The 19,348-nt window shown below is 38.5% G+C and overlaps 1 protein-coding gene across 1 annotated transcript in view; it reads right to left on the bottom strand.

Annotated features, from left to right (window-relative positions):
• ATR (ATR serine/threonine kinase) overlaps positions 1-17,675 on the bottom strand; it is a 57,433-nt gene extending 39,758 nt beyond the window's left edge. Inside the window, exons 1-13 of the mRNA XM_070944891.1 lie at positions 17,617-17,675; positions 15,472-15,563; positions 11,144-11,293; positions 10,021-10,895; positions 9,396-9,589; positions 7,581-7,769; positions 6,922-7,145; positions 6,132-6,284; positions 4,989-5,187; positions 3,283-3,539; positions 721-911; positions 537-637; positions 114-285 (exon numbers count right to left, since the gene is read on the bottom strand). Coding sequence (XP_070800992.1) covers positions 114-285; positions 537-637; positions 721-911; positions 3,283-3,539; positions 4,989-5,187; positions 6,132-6,284; positions 6,922-7,145; positions 7,581-7,769; positions 9,396-9,589; positions 10,021-10,895; positions 11,144-11,293; positions 15,472-15,563; positions 17,617-17,675 — 2,856 coding nt within the window. The remainder of the gene's footprint in view (positions 1-113; positions 286-536; positions 638-720; positions 912-3,282; positions 3,540-4,988; positions 5,188-6,131; positions 6,285-6,921; positions 7,146-7,580; positions 7,770-9,395; positions 9,590-10,020; positions 10,896-11,143; positions 11,294-15,471; positions 15,564-17,616) is intronic.
• Between the last annotated feature and the right edge of the window lie 1,673 nt (positions 17,676-19,348).

Here is a 19,348-nt window from a genome sequence, read left to right as displayed (position 1 = left end):
AGGAGAAGCTGGCAGCAAAGGTTGCAAGTCACTCACATCATCCCCTTCCCCCACACAGCAGCAGCATCCATGGTTGGCCCTACCATTCATGCACCAATTTTGGCGATTCTCACCTGACAGATGGGTTTCTTGTACTGACTGAAAAAAGCCTGCAGTTTTACAGACCTGGCAGAAGCCAGCATTCTGATTTCTGTGTATGCTGATCCTGCCACAGATGCTGACTTGGATAATAAACAATGCAGTAGGTGCAACAATGCAAAGCGTACCAAATCTCCTGTTGCTGACCTAATAGAAGATAATAGTAATCAACATTAATGAAATGTAATATTAACATACAAGATAATACATGGGAAAACGAAACACACTAACTTATCCATAAACAAATATAACAGCTAAACATTTCATTTCGTCAGCAACTAAAGTGAGATTGCTTTTATTCTGTAAATACTATCAATAATTAACCATTTTCCATGTAAGGTCTTCTTCAGGTGAAGTATTTATAAAAGCAGCAAAAGAAATCTATTAAGAAGCATTACCTTCCAATATCTCCCGTAGTGAGAATCAATGTATCTTTCAGTTCATTATTCCTTGACATTTTTGCATTTGTATAAGCCTCTTTCATTCTGGAAACAAACAGCTGAAGGAGAAAATAAAGTATTATACTTATTGCTGCAAATACAACTTAATAATTTGCTGTCTCTAAATACACAATAAATTCACCTCTTTGATGAATTCTTCCTCAGAGTCTGAAGCATTTAATATATATTTGATGTGATTACTAAATGCTACTCTTACATCTTTATCTGGATCTTCCAATAGCTTTAAGAAAGCTCCAACAACAGTTTTTACATTCAATGTATCGTTTCTGAAGTCCAAATGTTTGAACAGTACAGGAATGTTCTTTATTAAATCTAAAATAGGATATAAAAGAGAAATAGAAGCACATTCCATTTTTTCAATATCACTTTTAAACAAAATATTATTCATAAAAGGATTAGATAAAATTCATTTCTGTTTATCATATTAACCTACAATTCATTTCTTAAGGTTTAGGTCTCCAAACCCAGATAATAAATTCATAACATTACACGTTAAACTGACTATTGTACCATCACATTTATTTTTGCCCAGAAATTCCCAGTCAACATGCAGCATCAGGTCCCGCTACTTCTCCCTGTGTTATATTTGGAGGCAAAGACATACTGCTCTTTTTACTTTCTGTGACTAAATCCTTTACCTGAAGAACAGCACCACAGATCATTCTTAAGGGGGGGGGGGGTGGCAATGGAATTTGATTCACTGCAGCAATTTATCATTGAAACATGGGAGGCAACCTTTTGTTTTTCCTACAACAGCAGCATTGATTATACGGAAAGGCGGCTACATCTCCTGTACTGCCAGAAAACTCATTTTGGAGACCTCAGTATTACTGTGGAAATTGCTGATCTCAATTGGCAAAGGCTGATTTTTCAAATCAGAAACCTGCCATCCATCACATTTTGCGAATAACCATTTATATCAACCTTTTGGTACAGAAGAATGAATGGGAAATTCTTGCAGATAATAAACATGGCGCACTTTTGCCATACTGTGGAAAGACAGTCTCGTAGGCATCAGTGTAAGCCCTCCTTCCGTTTTCTTTTCTTCCCTCCACTAAGATATTAATACAGCTCTATTCCAGCCATAAAAAGAGGTTCTTCTGCACCTGAGTGTGGTGGTCTGGGTTGAGAGGGGAGTTTGCGTTTGTGAATTGGAGAGAAGGCTGCATGTGAAACAGGAGGAAAAAAACAGGATAATTTGCCTTGGTGTAGTGTGCAACTGGTGATATATGGAAAAAGTGGGTATAGAATCCGATGTACAAGCAGTCAAAAGCTAAGTGGTAAGCAGCAGCCAGCTGGTAACAAAGTCTAAGAAACTTGGAAATGCTAAAGTCTTTGCAGCAGCATAAGAAGGAAGCAAACAGTTGCTTTTCTTAGCATTTGTCCCACCTGATTGCATGTTCACTTGTTTTGCACTGTCCTCACTTAGTTCTTACAGTGCAGTAATCAATGTATGATGCAACAAGGGTTTTGTTTATCAGCCAACTGCACTGATTAGAACTGAGAGGGAGTGCCTGGCCCAAAATTACTCCTTTGGCTTATGTACCTAAGGGAAGACTAAAACCTGGGTCTCCCTACTCTAATACATTAATTGCTATACCACACTGGCTCTCTCTAAAAAAAAAAAGGCAACAAGTACTTGGCTGAAAGATCCAGACAAGCCAGTCAACCACAAAACCAGTCAAAATTCTCAAGTAGTCAAATATTGGCTAAAGCTCAGGCTGAAGATTTCCCTCTAAACTTGGGAAAGCAGTGAAAAACAGGGCTAATTAAACATTGTAATTTAAACTGATGTAAGCAATTCAGCCCTGCTAAAAAAAAGTGTGGGGGTGTGGGAGGGAGGAAAAACGAAACTGTAAACAAGCCTCCTTAGAATTATATACATCAGGGGTCACCAAGCCCTGAACTGCAGCCCACTACTGGGCCGTGAGCTGTTCAGAACCAAGCAGTAGAAGTGGCAGGTGAGTGTGTGCATGGAACCACCCTCTCTTCTCCCCCCCCCCCCGCTCCCCCACTGGTCCACAAAGTCGAAACAGTTGGGGAACTTTGATAAACATAACAAATATAGACACATAGATATCTAAGATTTAGAAAGTTACCAATTTTGTTTAAATAATTTTTATTTTTATAAAATAAATCATCTCCTACAGGAAAAGGAATTGTGTGGGGGGAGGGGAGAAACCCTTACACTCTCTCCCAGATTTCAGGCTGTTTTAGTTTTTGTGTTTGGAGACTCTAGAGATTGAAGTTGGGGCATCTTGAAAGCAAAGCATATGCTCTATCAATGAGCATATGCTTTGCTTACGTCAGACACACTGAAGTTCTGACTTAGCCAAAACAAGGATGCTGGAAAAGAGTGCAAGTATTAGAATGCCTGGGAAAAATCCAGGGTTTCCAGAAGTAAATATAGAAAAAAAGCTGAAAGTGTAAACTCACCCACACCCCAAACATAGCCTATCAAGGAATGTTTCTTGCCCACAGAATGATTATTACTGTGTAAGGAATGCGAAGGACAGGGTGGGGTGATGGAGTCAGATTTTGTACAGCAAACGTGGCTGATTATAGTATGAAATGGGACCTCTCCTATTCTATAAATGCTTGCTTATTAAAGAAGGAAGTATGCGTGAAATAACATTAAGTTAGAAAAAGAAAGAGCAATAAAAATATGTTTTAAGTAACTTACCAAGCTTTACTGGGCTAGGTATATTGTTTTCAAGAAGATATAAAAAAGGTTTAAACACATCAGCTTTCACTGTATGCTTTTCTCCTTGAGAAGTAACAATAAATCTGCTACAGAGGATATTGTCAATTTTCAACTGGTTACCAAGTTCAGCTGAAGGTGGCCTTAAATTAAAGCTGCCAGAAAGACAACAAGCTAGATCTCCAATGATACCAGCATAAGCCTTCTGAACTAGTAAAGATTCGTCCTGTATGTGATCTCTGGAATAAAAATAAAACAAGTTTCAATTGTAATTTTCTGTATGACTGTATATCAGAGTTTTCAAATTGGACCTAACTTGTTAAATCAGAATATGTAGAAATATTATGCAGTGCTTTTGCTCCCTTTTTCTTCAACCATAGTTTCCTGAAACATCTGAACTAGAAAACTAACAGGTCTTCAAATATATTAAGCACTGGTTTAGAACAATGGTTCTCAACTTGTGTTCTTCGGACCCCTGGGGAGGGGGCGCAATATCACAGAGAGTCCATGAAGGCTTGAAGAAATGAGCCGTGGTGGCACAGTGGTTAGAGTGCAGTACTGCAGGCTACTTCTGCTGATTACTGGCTGCCAGCAGTTTGGCAGATCAAATCTCATCAGGCTCAAGGTTGACTCAGCCTTCCATCCTTCCGAGGTCAGTAAAATGAGGACCCAGATTGTTGGGGGCAATATGCTGACTCTGTAAACCGCTTAGAGAGGGCTGTAAAGCACTATGAAGCGGTATATAAATCTAAGTGCTAGTGCTATTGCTATTCATGTTATGTTTTAAATCTTGAGGCAAGTCTTGGTGGTCTGTGGCCACAAAAGGTATTTAAAGGTGGGTCTGCAGTGAAGAAAAGGTTGAGAACACTGGTTCAGAACATTGTATGTTCTGTATGACATCATAGTCTAATGTTGGTTTCTGTACTTGTTTAGAAAGCAATAGTTATAGTTTCCTAGTTAGATTACAAAGTTTCTGGCAGCAATTACAGACTATAGGTAGGTTTGTCTGCCACAATAAATACATATATGTAGCAATGTATATCATTCTCTTAAACATATGCCTGTTACACATACATGCTGGATTTTAAATTTTAACAAATCCTTGCTTTCAATTTCTTAAGCCTGCAGAACCCTTCCCTTAGAAAATTCCTTGGAAGATTCATTTTTTAAAATCCTTTCTTTATATTTCCTTTTTGAAATCAAAATAATGGATAAATGGTATGACAAATAAATTAGTAAAAATTACTGTAGCTTATCTAGCTTTTATGAAAAAAGATGAGCGAAAACCTCACTTGTCATAGCTACCAAAAGTATTGGGGAATAGAAATTATGGATAAAAATTGGTATTTTTACCCATAACTCAAAACAAATTAGCATAAAAAATTAGAAATCAGCTATGCTATCAAAAGTCAAATTTGTCCAGCATGATTTCTCAGACTATTTCCCAAAAATGTTATATAGATCCCATAGTAAATCTAAATAGGAATATCATCTTCCCTGAGCAAGAAATATAAGCAAGAGGCCTAGAGTCCATTTCCCTCTCCAGTCCTCTTAGTAGTTTAAAATTGCATGTCTTCCAAAGGAACCTGTGATCTGGCCATTCTTCTGCTACTACTTTCATCTTATTGTATTTACAAAGACATTCTTCTTCACCACAACTTTATTTGGAATTATCAAATAGTACATACAAAAGACATGAAGGCAACGTGGCACAGACTTCTATGCCTAACTGGTGGAGAAAAATAGGAAAGCCTTTAATACAACTAGTTCTGACAGCTTCATGGGGACTCTGAAGTGCGTGCTCATACACACTATTCCTCCAATTCAGATGGTATCTCTTTGGAAGCAGAGAAAGAAGAAACACACAATTTGAACGAATTTCTGGTGCTAAAGGGAAAGATAAAGAAAATGAATGAATTTAATGTTGATTCTTGCAAACACACTCTGTCCTCTGAATCACTGAAAATTAAAGACCACCACAACATACTATTAGAGATCTATAAACATTACAGCTAGTATTTTAAGAATATGATATTAGTTTAAACTATACAGATAGACAAATAAAACATATTTTATCAGTGTACTTTCTGCAATTCTCTGGTCTTTTAATTCTGCATTCATACTAGAAACAATTTTTTGCTAAATATTTCTAAATTTGTAATTTATTGAATAGCATTAACTTTTGATTGTTTAAATTACATCTCCAGCTTTCACAGGTATAGCTGATGTTGAAACAAGATCAGGCCTTATTTGTGGCATCCTGACTTTGAAATACTATATTTAAAAGGGTTGCCTAAAACATTCATAACGTCTAAGTGACAGGACTGTTTAGACTAGTTTCTTAAAAGTAGTCCAAGTACCCCTACAGGTCCCCCAATTTGCTCTTAGGGGTCTGAGAAATCAAAATTATTTGCCAAATGATGTGGGGGGGGAATTCAAATATTTTAATATTTTTATTTGTTACAAAATACAGGGTTTTTTTTCAAGAAAAATATTTGTTAATAGCCAATGGATTTTATATTATTTTTTACACGATTCAATAAATAACAATTCAATGAATGCATTGATTTTAATATTTAATATAGTAAATATCAGTATAATTCATATAGCCAAAAGCCCTTTTGGGGATCCACCATGATTTTTAAAAGTTGGAACCCTTTGAGAGCAAAACATTTAAGAAATATTTAGATTAAATAAAAGCAGTTTGTAAAAATCATCTCTTAAGACACTAAAGAAACAGACAGAACAATAAAAACATAAAAAATAAACTAAATTTCTATCTTTAAAAAAAAGAAACTAAATTTCAAATATGATAAGAATTTTTTACTTACTAAAATGGCTTGCCAGATGTTGACTCAAGGCCAAAAGATCCAAATTAAGACCAGTAAGCATGGATGGAAAATCATCTAAATGGCTGGAAATCCATGGCAAAGACAGTATTCCAAACAAGTTGTCAAACACTTCATCGTTAAACTGGAATTTAACTTTTAGGTGGTAGAAGAAATGCACACACACTTTTACTGATGATTTACAAGAGGTAAATGCATTAACAAGAGAACAGCATCAGGTCATTTTAACTTTGTGGGGAGACTATATTTTTGTAATAAGATTTATATTGACATTAAAAAATGATGATCAAATTTGAAATTCTGAGGATATGTAAATTGGATTTTATCAGGTACTGAATTAATGCTATGCTCCAATAAGTCAAGTTATTGGGATAATTAAGGTAAAGCCTCGCTCAAGTCAAGTTTGACTTTTGGTAATTAGTTGAATGCGTGAATGTAAGGGTTCTGGCATCAGTATGGCAAAATGGAAGTAGTTTGCCATTCTAGTTTTCTGTGGCCTAATGGGCAGGCACTATAATGTGCCACAATGCCTCTAGTATAACCTAATACGTACTTTCCAATATTCCATCCAAGATTTGGTACAGACATGACTTGAATACTTTGTTATATTTTCCTCTTTTCCTCTTTCTGTCTTTTTAAATTTGCTGCATGATGGTCTTGGAAATTCAATACCATGCAAATATGTTGCAAAAGCAGCTCCAGTAAACTGCCCTATTTCCATCATCAATATGGCTATTTTTGCTTTTTAAGGTATTTTAAAAAGATATCTCACCTTGCATATAAAGGAAGGCATCAATTATTTTCACCACTTTTTGAATCACTGGCTCCAGGTCAATTACCAGTGAAGCAGGATCCAGAAGCTTCCAACAAACTCTAATTGCTCTCATGATAAATTCTGAAGAAATCCATATTAATTGGATGTGTTCTCTTGATTCTGAAGCATTACCATTTTCACGACTATATAAATTACACACATGAGCAACTTGATGATCTACTCTGTTAAGAATAAATAAATAAAACTGGTCACTGAAAGAGTTTAATGAGTAACATTTAAAAATTTTCATTTTTCAAAAATGGAGATCAAAAACTGTTTGACACAGCAAACAACCTGATCAAATCTACAGTTCATCAAGATCTTTAAAACACTATTTCTATCAAGTTATACATTTCTTGACACCATAGAAGGAAGACCACTACCACATCATGCTCGTTTCCAAAATGAAATGCTGGCCTAGCAGTAGGCAAGTTTCTAGAGAGCCCCTAGTAGTTGGTAAGACAGTTGCTGTTATAACTCCATGCTTTTTTTTTTTCAAAGCTTAACTGAAGCAATAGCATGTGGATATTTACAAAAACCTTTTCAGAAATATCTTCAGATATTTTTGTAAAGCTCAAATAAACTGAGCTGAAATAAACTGACTTGAATTTTTTTACCTGTTGAAATCTTCTTTAGAATGGACTGTACACATTGTGGCCAGTTGAGCTATTAAAGCAATTCCTTCTACAGTTTGCAAAACTTCCACCGGAAGATTGTCTTGTTCCAAAAGGGACAACAGAGAGTCTGCCTTCTGGCATATCAAATTCCACAACTTGCTCTTCATTTTCATGTTCAGGACATGGGGCCTATGAATCAACATTTTGGATACCATTTTAGAGCATTTTGTGATAAATTTACTATAAAACTAAAAGTGAAATAAAATATCTGGAAATAGTGAAACTAGATGAAGACTGTTTTAAATCTTTCATTTTGAAAGAAACATGTTTAAGGAAATAAAATATACATATTAATATCAGGCAACCTTATGTAATCCTATAACGTATATAAGAATGGTGGGGTTAATTGTCCTGATTTTTAGGTTTACCTTTAAGTATATTTAGATTTTTGTTTCTTTATGAAATACATGTGATAAAAAAAAAAAACTGTGGGCAGAATTAGAAAGTTATTGTGTGAATCCTCTGAAATCATGATAGGAGCTTGGCTCTATTTTAGCCATTGTTCTATTGTATTTCTTACAGTAAAAGCTCCAGGATGCATTAAGAAAAAGTTGGACAGAGATAAAATTTTGACTTGTATTTATATGAAAAATTTGTATTATGGGATAATAAATTTGAAAATAGCAGGTAATCCCTTTTTATGTGTTGGAGCAGTTAAGGATTTTTATTTTATTGCTTCCTTTGAGTCAGTTTTTGACTCCTGGCGACAACCAGACAAATCCCTGCAGTTTTCTTGGCAAGGTTTTTCAGAAGTGGTTTACCATTGCATTCTTCCCAGGGCTGAGAATGATTGACCCAATGTCATTTAGCTGGCTTTGTGCCTCATGTAGAACTAGAAGTCGTATTTCATGGTTTTTAGCCTGATGCCTGAACCACCACAATAAACTGGATTTCCAAGGACAATTATAGATGTTAATACTTCAAATCAAAGTACTATCAGTCAAATCTCAAGTCATCTGAGTTCCTGCAGCTGGAATGTGGATTTTATATACAAATAAAACCTTTCTTAATTAAGCAGTTTTATCCAGATGAATTAGCAATGTCAAAAAATCTGAATTATTATCAGTATTAGAATATGATTTAGATGATTCAGGTTAACTTTAAATTATTATTTTGAAATAATATTGAAAAATTTATTTTTAAAGAACTCTGGAATAAGAAACTGAAATATAATGACAAAGGTACTTCAAAAGTATGAAATGTATTTCTTTTAAAGTTAATACAAAATTAATACTAATACAGAAATGTTAACAATTAAGCAGTTTATGAGTATTTAAAAACAAATGCATGGCTTGGAATGAACCAACAAGAGTTTATCAAGAACAGCTCATGCCAAAGCAATTTTATCTTCCTTTTGGTAGTGATGAGTTTACTTGACCATTGAAATACAGTAGTTTATATGTTAACTTCAACAAGCATTTGAGAGTGTCCTGAAATCCTAATAAAGAAAATGCAAAATGTGAACTTAACTATGTTACTATTAGATGAAAATACAGTTGACTGAAAAATTGTATGTAACAAGGGTACACCAAACTGGGAGATACCAAGAAGTGTACAACAAACTTTTGTACAACTATTTATAAAAGACTTGAATGAGAGATTAGAAACTATTTTAATCAAACCTACAGATACTCTAGTGGGCATGACAAACATCTTAGAGAACAGTATTAAGATTTGGAAGTAACTGGACAAAAGAAGCATATTCAAAATAGATCCGAAAATAAGATTGGTTCTTAAAAGCTACCAATTACTTACTTTGGTGGTGCTGACAATTTTTTAGGATGTTTTAAGGACAGACATAAACGAAGCCTTTTTTGTGGGACATCATCAGTACTGCTACTACTTCCCCCATCAGTATCGGAAGTCTCTGGATAACAGCTACACTGCAGCTCCTGGATAATTTCTGCTGTCACAGTCTTCAACACTACATAGAGTGGACTCAGCAGATACTTTATCAAAAAGAATAAATTATACTATATAACATCTTCATAAAATTAATAGATATTTAAATACGATTAAAAGGACATAAAAATCTCATATATACTTCCTTGCAATTACTGGATTATGTAGGCAAACAGGTTTATTGATTTTAAAACTTTAAGCTAAATATGTACCAATTAATTATAAACTCTACTAAATCAGTATCCTATACTGAAATTACACTGTAAACTCATGAATTTAGACCATTAAAATGTTTAAGTTATTCTTACTTGTGTCGGTATAGAAAGCAGAAACTACTGCCACAAAACCTGATGACATTAGCCTTAGGAGAAAATGAGCTTCTACTTAACACTAAATCTAATAATTTCCTCAAAATAATTCTCCCTTAATTTGTCAGCATTTTGTGGCAAACCTTTGTTAACTTTTTAATAATACTTACCTCTTGTTCTACCTGGCATCCAATTGCTGAGATGAAAAATCTGCAAATGTTGTTAATATAAGTCTTTCTAACCGGAACAGCAGATTCATATCCAGCTGGCACATACATCAAGAAATACTGTAATATGTGACATAATACTTTTTTTATCTTCATAGACTGGAGAAACCTGAGCACATCAGCTTCAAACAATGCATGAAGTTTTTGCAGTAATATGTTTAGATAAATAGGTTCAAAAGTCTCATGGGAATTAATTTGAAAAGGAAATAAAGTTCTCACTAATATTAAGAGTGGTTCTTCATATAATTCCAGCTTTGTAGAATCCATTACAGGAATGGATTGCAAAATTCCAAATAGAAATGAGAAGAAATTATTGGCTAGGTCTTCTGGAAGTCCTCCAAGTTCTAGGAGTTCTGTTAAAAATACCATACTCAAAATTTTAACTTTAGGACTACCATAGTCCAAAAGGGAACACCCTATTCCAAACAGGGTAATATCTTGTGGTTTGAAAAACATGTAAGGAACTATATGAGTAAGAATCCTTATTGAAGTTGTTTCCAAGCATTCTACATTATTCATTCCATTTAACTGTAGTTGGACAGAACTTAAATTGCCCAGATTTAGCGTGGAATTGCAAGAAAATCTGCTCACAACCGCAGGCCATGTCAAAATAGTTTGTATATTTTTTTCATGGATTGAAATCAGATCTTGAAGAAGATACAGCAGTTCTTTTGTTGCCAAGTTAAACAAGCCACAGTTCTTGACTTTGAAAAGGCAAAGGTAAGAACAAATGACATTACTAATGTTCTCATGTAAAATGTGGCAGTTTGGACTAGCAGCAATTCTCAAAAGTCTTGCTATTATCCAATTGCTGAATTCTAAAGAAAAGAAAAAAGAAAACATTATGATCATATTAATTAGGACTAAAAATTCCAGGGGTAGGAGAGTTTCTTTTTAAATCTTCTTGCTGCAACCTTTTGATTTTTTTATATGAGATTAAAGAAGAGTGCCTTTTTCAGCTAATTTTTTGTTTATTTATGGCCTGATATAAAATATATAATTCACATTTCAAACTGCTATAATTTGTTGAATTATAGATCCAATAGATATGTTTCAATAAACTCACCAATACAGCTGGAATCTGTGTCATTTTGCTGATCAGGTACAGTTCCATTTACAAACACAAGTGGAGATGATTTCATGATATGGAGAATAAAGTCAAGCAACATTACAGAACTTGGCTGAGATTCAGTCTTCTTCATAAGTTCCAGAGCCACTAAAAAGATAGCATAATCTAAACAGGAAGTTCAATACCTATTTCCTATTTCAAGAAATATGTAACATTTCTTGGATCTCTATAATAGGACTGTACAATTACAAAGGGATTCCTTGAAGTTAAATGTTTTGTTTCTCATGTATGCTATACTGCTTCCTTTCCTCTTCCTCAAAGAAGTCATACAGGAAAATAAAATACAGGTAGTCCTTGACTTACAATCACAATTGAGACCAGAAATTTTGGTCACTGCATGAAGTGCTTATTAAGCAAGATATCATGTGACTGTTTTGATCAACAACTGGCACCCGGAGTTGCGGTTGTTAAGCAATCTTCCAGGTTGCTAAGTGGATATAGCAAAAGAGCTGCCTGCTGGAAGGACTCAGCACCCGCTATCTCCAAGCGGTGGCATGCCTCGGCCCCCATGACTCTTCTCGTGTCCCCGAGTTTCAGAGCCCAGGCCTTAGATTGATGCTGTGCAACGCCAGGTCCGTGGTTAATAAGGCCCCCCTCATTTGTGAGCTAATACAGGAGGGGGGCGCGGACCTGGCAGGTATTACAGAGACCTGGTTGGGCCAAGAGGAGGGGGTCCCCCTCGTAGAGATGTGCCCACCAGGTTTCCGCACATTCCATCAGCCAAGGGCCCAGGGCAGGGGTGGGGGGGGGTGGCGGTCGTTATAAAGGAAGGTCTTGATCCGAGGGAGGCCACTGTACCTCAAATAGCCGGATGTGAGTCTCTCCTGGTGAAGTGGGGCCATGGGATGCAGGTGGGCCTGCTGATCGCGTACCTGGCTCTCTGCTACGTGACAGCGGCCCTGCCCGAGCTTCTCAACGTTATTGCCGGGGTGGCGGTTGATACCCCCAGACTTTTGGTCATGGGGGATTTCAACCTGCCGTCTGCCGGTGAGGTGTCTGGGATGGCTCGGGAGTTTATGGCTTCCATGACAGCCATGGACCTGACACAATTAATTCATGGCCCCACTCATGCGGGAGGACACACTCTGGACTTGGTTTTTATCTCTGGTCAGTGGCTGAGTGGTCTGGATATAGGGGATATAGTTACTGAACCCCTGTCATGGTCGCACCATTCTCTCCTGAGGCTGGACTTTTTGACCGCTGCACCCCACTGCAGGGAGGCAGAACCGACCAGGTGGTTCCGCCCCAGGCGCCTGATGGATCCTGATAGGTTCCAGAGGGAGCTTGGGCCAGTTCCTGAAACTCTGGCTCACGACTCAGCTGAAGACCTGGTGGCTGCCTAGGATAGGACGGCCGCCGGTGCTCTGGACCAAGTTGTGCCTTTGCGGCCTCTGACCCGACGCCGAACCTGCCCGGCCCTTGGTTCTCTGAGGAGCTGAGGGAGATGAAGCGCCGGAAAAGACGCCTAGAGAGTGGTTGGAGGGCTAGTCGCTCCGAATCCGACCGAACACTAGTTAAGTCTCATATTAAGACCTATCTAGTGGCGATAAAAGCGGCAAAGCATAACCACTTTTCCGCTCTTATTGCATCGGCAGATAACCGCCCAGCCGCCTTGTTTAGGGTGACTCGCTCCCTCCTACATCAGGGAGCGCGGGAAGACCCCTTGCAAGGGCAGGCTGAGGATTTTGCACAGTATCTGCACGATAAAATCGCTCAGATTCGGGAAGGCTTGGACTCTGACTGGGTAGATCCTGGCGGGATGACTGAGGCTGGTCTTGAGAATGTTATCTGGGACGAGTTCGACCCTGTGACTCCTGAGGACGTGGACAGGATCCTGGGGAGGTTAAACGCAACCACATGTAACACGAGGCTGGCTCCAGAGGATTATAAATGCTTCGAGAGAGGGTTTCTTGTCTCCCGCCTTGAAAGAGGCGGTGGTGAGGCCCCTCCTCAAGAAGCCTTCTCTGGACCCAGCCGTTTTGGCAAACTACCGTCCGGTCTCCAACCTTCGCTTTGTTGCGAAGGTTGTGGAGAGTGTGGTTGCGCGACAGCTCCCACAGTACCTGGATGAAACCGTCTATCTAGATCCGTGCCAGTCCGGCTTCAGGCCTGGGTACAGCACGGAGACGGCATTGGTCGCATTGGTGGATGATCTCTGGAGGGCTCGGGACAGGGGTTGTTCCTCTGTTCTGGTCCTGTTAGACCTCTCAGCGGCTTTTGATACCATCGACCATGGTATCATGCTGCGCCGGCTGGAGGGATTGGGGGTGGGAGGCACCATGTTGTGGTGGTTCTCCTCCTATCTCTCTGACCGGTCGCAGTCTGTGTTGGCAGGGGGGCAGAGGTCGACCTCGAGGTGCCTTGCTTGCGGGGTGCCGCAAGGGTCGGTCCTCTCGCCACTCCTGTTCAACATTTATGTGAAGCCGCTGGGTGAGATCATCCGTGGTTTTGGGGTGCGATGCCATCTGTACGCTGATAACACTCAGTTGTACATCTCCACCCCAGACCACCTCAATGATGCTCTCGAAGTGATGTCCCAGTGTCTGGAGGCCGTGCGGGCCTGGATGGGGAGGAGGAACAGGCTTCGACTCAACCCTTCCAAGACCGAGTGGCTGTGGATACCGGTGTCCCGTTATAGCCAGCTGGTGCCATCGCTGGCTATTGGGGGCGAGTCACTGACCCCCACAGAGGGGGCTCGCAACTTGGGTGTCCTCCTGGACACACGGCTGTCTTTAGAAGAGCATATGACGGCCGTGGCCAGGGGGGCTTTTTATCAGGTCCGCCTGATACGCTAGTTGCGCCCCTTTCTGGATCGGGACTCCTTGTGCACGGTCACTCATGCCCTGGTCACGTCACGCCTGGACTACTGCAACGTTCTCTACATGGGGCTCCCTTGAGGAGCACCCGGAGGCTCCAGCTGGTGCAGAATGCGGCCGCGCGGGTGATTATGGGAGCGACGTGGCGCTGCCACGTAACACCTCTCCTGCGCGAGTAGCATTGGCTCCCGGTGGTCTTCCGGGTGCGCTTTAAGGTGTTGGTTCTCATCTTTAAAGCGCTCCATGGCTTAGGGCCAGGATATTTGCGAGACCGCCTGCTGCTACCGATAACCTCCCACCGGCCAATACGCTCTCACAGAGGGCCTCCTCAGGGTGCCGTCGGTCAGGCAATGTCGGCTGGCGGCCCCCAGGGGGAGAGCCTTCTCTGTGGGGGCACCCGCCCTGTGGAACGAGCTGCCTCCTGGAATACGATTGATCCCGGACTCTGTACCTTCCGTAAAGCCCTGAAGACGTTTTTATTCCACCAAGCCGGCCTAGCCTAAATGGTTTTTAATTGGGATTTTAAATTTTATGGATTTGGGGGTTTTAAATTGGGAAGCTAATGATTTAATTCTTTTTTAATTATCTTAACTTTTGTATTTGTATGTTTTTTAATTTTGGCTATTCACGGCCCTGAGTCCCCTCTGGGAAAAGGGCGGTATACAAATTAATTAATTAATTAATTAATTAATTAATTAATTAATTAAATAAATAAATAAATAAGCATCACACAGAGCTGAATCCTTCTGGGGTTGAATCTCTCTGCCTGTCAGAGAGATTTTTCTAGGGCCGCATGCTGCAAACACTCCATGCCAAAATCCTGTGTGGATTTCAGGACAGACCTTTTTGAGGCAGTCCCCAGACTAGAGGGAGTCCTCTAGGCAGGCAGCAATGGCTTGTAACCTTCCTTGCCAGCTTCCTCAATGACTTTCTAGGAAAACTGATTGGGAAAATGGGCAAATGGAGATCACATGATCACAGGGTGCTTGGTAACCAATCATAAGTGCAAATAGGTTGTGAAGTGCCCAGATTGCAATTGTGTGACCATGTAATTCTAGGCATGAGTCATAAATCCCTTTGTGCAATACCATTGTAATTTCAAACAGTCACTGAAAGAATGGTCATTAAGTGAGGACTATCTGAAGGGAGTGCTTATTTCAAACTACAATGACCCAACAAAGCATAACTAGACTAACAACAAATGACTTAATTATATTTTAATCAATCCCTATCTAAGAATTATTTTCATTAAGGTGAAAGTTAATATTTCATTTTCTAACAAAGAATATTTTTATCTAGTTCTCTCCCTCTGTGGTATGAATGAATAATAAGACTGTCTAATGTTAGAGATTTTGTCCATGACCATGATTTAGGGTTGGAATAACATGTAGCAGAAATCACACATAGTTTGAGTTTTTTAAATCTAGGCCATTTACTAACTTTACTCACCAACATCTACATCCACAAGAATTCGATCAATGAACTGGCAGAGTATTTGTCTTGGCTTCTGTACCACGGTATTATATTCTTCCGGTGTAGCACTGAAATAAAGATGCATTTAAAAGTTATGTTATCAAAAAAGCTACCTCTTATACTGAAATGCATAAAATCAAATCCAGTATTATGGTCACCGACCAGAATAATAGTGTTATATATAATTCTCACACACACACAAATATATATTTATTTGTGTATATATTTATACTGTATATATACTGTATATATATGTGTGTGTACATACATACATATACCTGTATACTGTTAAATTTTTTGCACATGTGTAAACAAATAAAAAGTACAATGTGAACTATTTAAAACATTCCAGTTATTAAAATGAATTTCAAGCACTATATAATTTTGCTCAAAGTCTCTTAGGAAAAGAAGTTCTATTTTTAGAAAATGAATTTTCAGTCAACAGAAATTTGTTCAGGGTATCAAAATCTTAAGTAGCTTGTGAAACATATGAAAAGCATATATATATATTTTTAATTTGATTTATATGCCGCCCTTCTCCAGAGACTCAGGCGGCTTACAGTGCATTAAGCAATAGCCTTCATACTTTTGTATATTTTATACAAAGTCACTTATTGCCCCCACAAACTGGGTCCTCAATTTACCTACCTTAGAAAGGATGGAAGGCTGAGTCAACCTTGAGCCTGGCAAGATTCGAACTTACTTTAATTGCAGACAGCTGGTGTTAAATTGCAGTGCCTTGTCTGCAGAGCTATCCAGGCTCCCTATTATTCAATAAGAGATGGAACCAAGCTACCAATGAGAAGTATGCTTCTATTATCAATGATTTTGTGAATGAGTACTTACATACAATTAGAATTGTTAGTGTATTAATAAATTGTGCATTTCACTTTTTTCTGGCCACTCCCTGTGTATATGTGCTCAACTGAGAACAGCACTTTATTCACCTGTTTAAATGACCTCTAATCTATAAAGTTATTCTAAAATGTTTTAAGTATAAGATGCTCTAGCCATATATTTATCCATCATATAAAATACTTTCATAGGCTAGTGACCCTCATAAGACCCTCAAAAATCTATCCCAAATTGAATAACAGAATTGGAAAGGACCTTGGAGGTCTTCTAATCCAACCCCCCTACTGGAGCAGGAAATCCTATATCATTTCAAACAAATGGTTATCCGATCTCTTCTTAAAAACATCCAGTGTTGGAGTTCCACAACTTCTGGAGGCAAGTTTGTTCCACTGATTGTTAACTGTCAAAAAATTTCTCCTTAGTTCTAGGTTACTTTTCTCCTTGTATAATTTCTATCCATTGCTTTTTACCCTGCATTCTTCTAATGCTTTGGAGAATAGGTTGATCTCCTCTTTTATGTGATAGCTGCTTAGATATTGGAACACCCTAATCCTTCTTTTCATTAAACTAGATATACCCAATTCCCACAACCATTCTTCCTATGCTTTAGCCTCCAGTCCCTAATAATCTTTGTTGCTCTTCTCTGCACTCTTTCTAAAGTCTCATCAGGGCCTTCCAATGTACTAAATTCCCAGAAAGTTGGGTAGTCCCACATTTATCATTTTTGTTCATTAAGGAAAATAAAATAAGGACGCGAGATAAGAGTGTACCTATGCTGTAAAGTATATCTATTGTGTAGTAAAAGCAAACAAAAGATATAGTAATTAATAACTTCAATTTCCATTAATTAAAATGTTAGCACAATGAAATGTGCTAATTTTAAAGTTTTTCTAGTCTAGGAAAAAATAACAGCAACGTTTTTTTGGATTTACAATTCTGTTCAAGAATTGTTCACCTCCCCACTTTTGCCAGTCTCTGAATTGCAGTTCCACACGACCCAGGAAAGACAAATAATGATGAAAGGGAGCATCCCGAGCTCCTGGGAACAGAACGCGATTACATATCGTAAATACAGCGATTCAGAAAGAGCCTGAAGGCAAGCAGCAAATGGGTGAAGCACTTCTGACTTTCAGCAATAATAGTTTGTGATTCTGATGCATCCATCTCACACATTTAATACTTGCCAATTAGTCTCAGTCACTGGACATGTTTGCGTGAGAAACTTATGCAGCATAAGACATAATTTTAACCACATAACTCACAGACCTGCCCAGTTCCCGGAGGGCTGGAATCATGGAAGCCATTTCGAGCCCCTGGTCAGCCATCCTTGACTCTCCCGAGTCTCCCGCCAGCTCCGTTTCGACACTTCGTCCCCACCCCTTTTCCTAGCTGACAGAAAACTGAAGGACGGTGGCTCGTTTGAGCCAAATTTCCCACGACGGAGATTCGTGTTTCTTCCATAATTATACCCCTTCTTGTAGATTGATTGCTTCCCGCGAAGAACTTCGTATTAGATAATTTGCATATGTCTTATTATTAACAACTCGCTGTCAGACACAGCGCTTGACTTTTGAAACTTCAATTCTACCTGCGTCCTGCGCTGAACTCGGCGGAGTTTATTTCCTAATTATTATATGTTGTGTGTTTTGTACGTTTGCACGAGTGATGCAGTAGCTTTTTTTTCAAATTATTCCCAGTTGTCTCTCTATATACGATTGTCATATGTGTCCAATGCACAACTACGTCACTGTAAACGTCTTCCGATACTTCAAACCCGTGCTGTTTCCTAGCAGGCTAATCATATCACAGTACATAAAAGAGTTGCATGCAGTTCTACTAACAAAATTCAGTATGCACACTAAACAACGTTTGGAGAGACAGGATCCTCTTTAAAAATATCAGAACTGAAAAGACAAGTATGCTCAAGTGCTGAGAATACTGGTAAGGAGCTGTGACTGGATTAACAGTTGAGTGGGTTATGCTTCTTGTGCAGTTCCCCCACAAAGCACGTTTAGAAAGGAGGGATGAATACAGGGGGTCCTCAACTCAACCACAATTGAGCCCTAAATTTATGTTGTTAAGTGAAAAATTTGTTAGGTGAGGCTTGCCCCATTTTACGACTTTTCTCACCCAATTTGTTAAGTGAATCACTGCAGTTCTTAAATTAAGAACATAGTGGTTAAGTGAATCTGGTTTCCCCACTGACTTTGCTTGTCAGAAGTCACAAAAGGGGAGCCCACATGACTGCGGGATACCACAACTGCTATAAATGTGATTCAGTTTCAAGCATCCAAATGTAAATCATGTGACCATGGGGATGCTGCAACAGACATAAGTGTGAAAAATGGTTTTAAGTCACTTTTTTCAATGCCATTGTAACTTTGGTGACTACATGAACTGTTGTAAGTGAGGACTACCTGTAAACGACTTCAGTGTCAGGCCATTCCTTACAAAGGAAGGTTGGAAAGGATTTGTGTGCATAAAAATGTCAAACACTTTGCAATAATAGTTTGTGATTCTGAAGCATCCATACCACACATTTAGTACTTGCCAATCAGCTTCAGTCATTGGACATGTTTGCGTGAGAAACTTATGCAGTGTAAGACATAATTTAACCACACAACTCACAGAAATTTATCTTTATCTTAGGCTCTTTGATATCATGTGAATATAAGTATACAATTTTTCTTAGATTAACATCTGTTTTTTCAGCCATTGATCTCCCAAGCTTTATTTATTAAATAATTCTTTCATTAGGAGCTCAAAATACTATACACAGCACCCCCTTCTATTTTTCCCCAAAAACCACCATGTAAGATAGGTTTATCCAGTGAACTTCCATGGTTGAAAATACATTAGAAAGTGGATCTGTCCAACCCTTAACATTACTCTAAATTTGCTCTAAATATTTAACAAATGGAATAGGCTGGGAATTAGTTAATATGATAAGGTCCCAATACTTTAGCACTTGCAGGATTTATTGGATTGAGAATAAAAG

This window comes from Pituophis catenifer, unplaced genomic scaffold (genome assembly GCF_029215685.1).
Source record: "Pituophis catenifer annectens isolate HBS135680 unplaced genomic scaffold, rPitCat1.0.hap2 SCAF_6, whole genome shotgun sequence".
Classification (NCBI taxonomy): domain Eukaryota; kingdom Metazoa; phylum Chordata; class Lepidosauria; order Squamata; family Colubridae; genus Pituophis; species Pituophis catenifer.
This window is presented reverse-complemented; position numbering and strand designations above follow the sequence as displayed.